Source organism: Plasmodium gaboni (genome assembly GCF_001602025.1).
Source record: "Plasmodium gaboni strain SY75 chromosome Unknown, whole genome shotgun sequence".
Taxonomy (NCBI): Eukaryota; Apicomplexa; class Aconoidasida; order Haemosporida; family Plasmodiidae; genus Plasmodium; species Plasmodium gaboni.
The window spans coordinates 1-1,310 of record NW_017385240.1 but is presented as its reverse complement, the minus strand read 5'-3'; the positions used below and the strand labels follow the sequence as shown (position 1 = coordinate 1,310).

The following is a 1,310-nucleotide window of genomic DNA, read 5'->3' as shown; positions in this document are numbered from 1 at the left end:
AAAAAAATAAATGTGTTAATAATATTTTATATTTATTTAATGCTGCATAATAATAAAATATCTTCATTTTTTTTTTTTTCTTTTTACTATTATTATTATAATCACATAAAGCTATATCAAATAGGGCGTGAAACCTAATCATAATATGATCATTATCATAAATATTATTTTGATCATGATATTTTTTATTTTTATTTTTATTTTTATTTTTATATTTATTTTCAATAGGGTCTTTATCTAATTCACTTACATTATTTACATGATGTATATTATTTTCTTTTGTATTTCTTTTCTTTGTATTCATATTTTTATTATTCTGTCCACTTGATAATACATTTTTCTTATGCCTATTGATACTCCATATTTTTTTAACAAGATTTATGAGGAAATAATTTAAATTAATTTTATTTTCTGATATATTTCTTATTTTTAAATATGTTAATTTATTCAACAGATTAAAAATACAATTTATTTCGTTTCTAAAATTTATGATTGTATCTGTATTTTTATATTTAGTAAATCCATTATCATCTAATATATTATCACGGTTATTTTTATATTCTTCATTTATGTAGTGGTTAAAATTTTCATCATGTTCTTCATTTTGTTTTATAAAGAGTATATCCATAAGATCATATATATAATTATTATTATTATTATTATTATTGTAAGTTGTGTTATTAATTATATTATTTGTATCATCATTATTTCTTATTAATATGAAGAGTCCATTTATCAGCCTTGAAAATAATTTTAAAGAATATATAAAATCGACATGTTCTCCTATCTCTTCTTTGTTGTTTATAATTATTATATTATCCTTATTGAATACGTCGTAAGATTTAAAAAAAGAATTATTATAATTACATGTATCATATTTATTTCCATCAGTCATCATCATCATCATATTATTATTATTATTATTATTTGTTGTTGTTGTTTTTTTTGTTTGATTAATATTTTTTTTTTCATCTGCATGCTTTGGATATTTCAATATATGAGGGAAATTAAATATAGAAGAAAATATGAATGGGTTCGAAAATAAATATTTTTCTAAATACATCTCTGAATATAATATGAAGAAATATTGATATCTATCATATATTTTATTTAAATTATATATTTTTATATAGTAGAAGAAAATAAAATAAAAGACAAAAGATAAATTATATAATCCTGCATCAAATAAATTTATAGAATATAAATATAATTCACTTTTATATATATTCACACTGTTTATATTATTAAAGTCTTTATAATTCTGTTTAAATTGAATAATGTTTATATCTTCGTGTATATATTTTTTTTTT

The 1,310-nt window shown here is 17.3% G+C and overlaps 1 protein-coding gene across 1 annotated transcript; it reads right to left on the bottom strand.

Moving 5' to 3' along the window:
* On the bottom strand, window positions 1–1,310 carry PGSY75_0006500B (putative membrane protein; the record flags this gene model as incomplete). Its single annotated transcript, XM_018783199.1, has 1 exon — window positions 1–1,310. A coding segment is annotated over one exon (1,310 nt), but the record flags the coding sequence as incomplete, so codon positions are not given.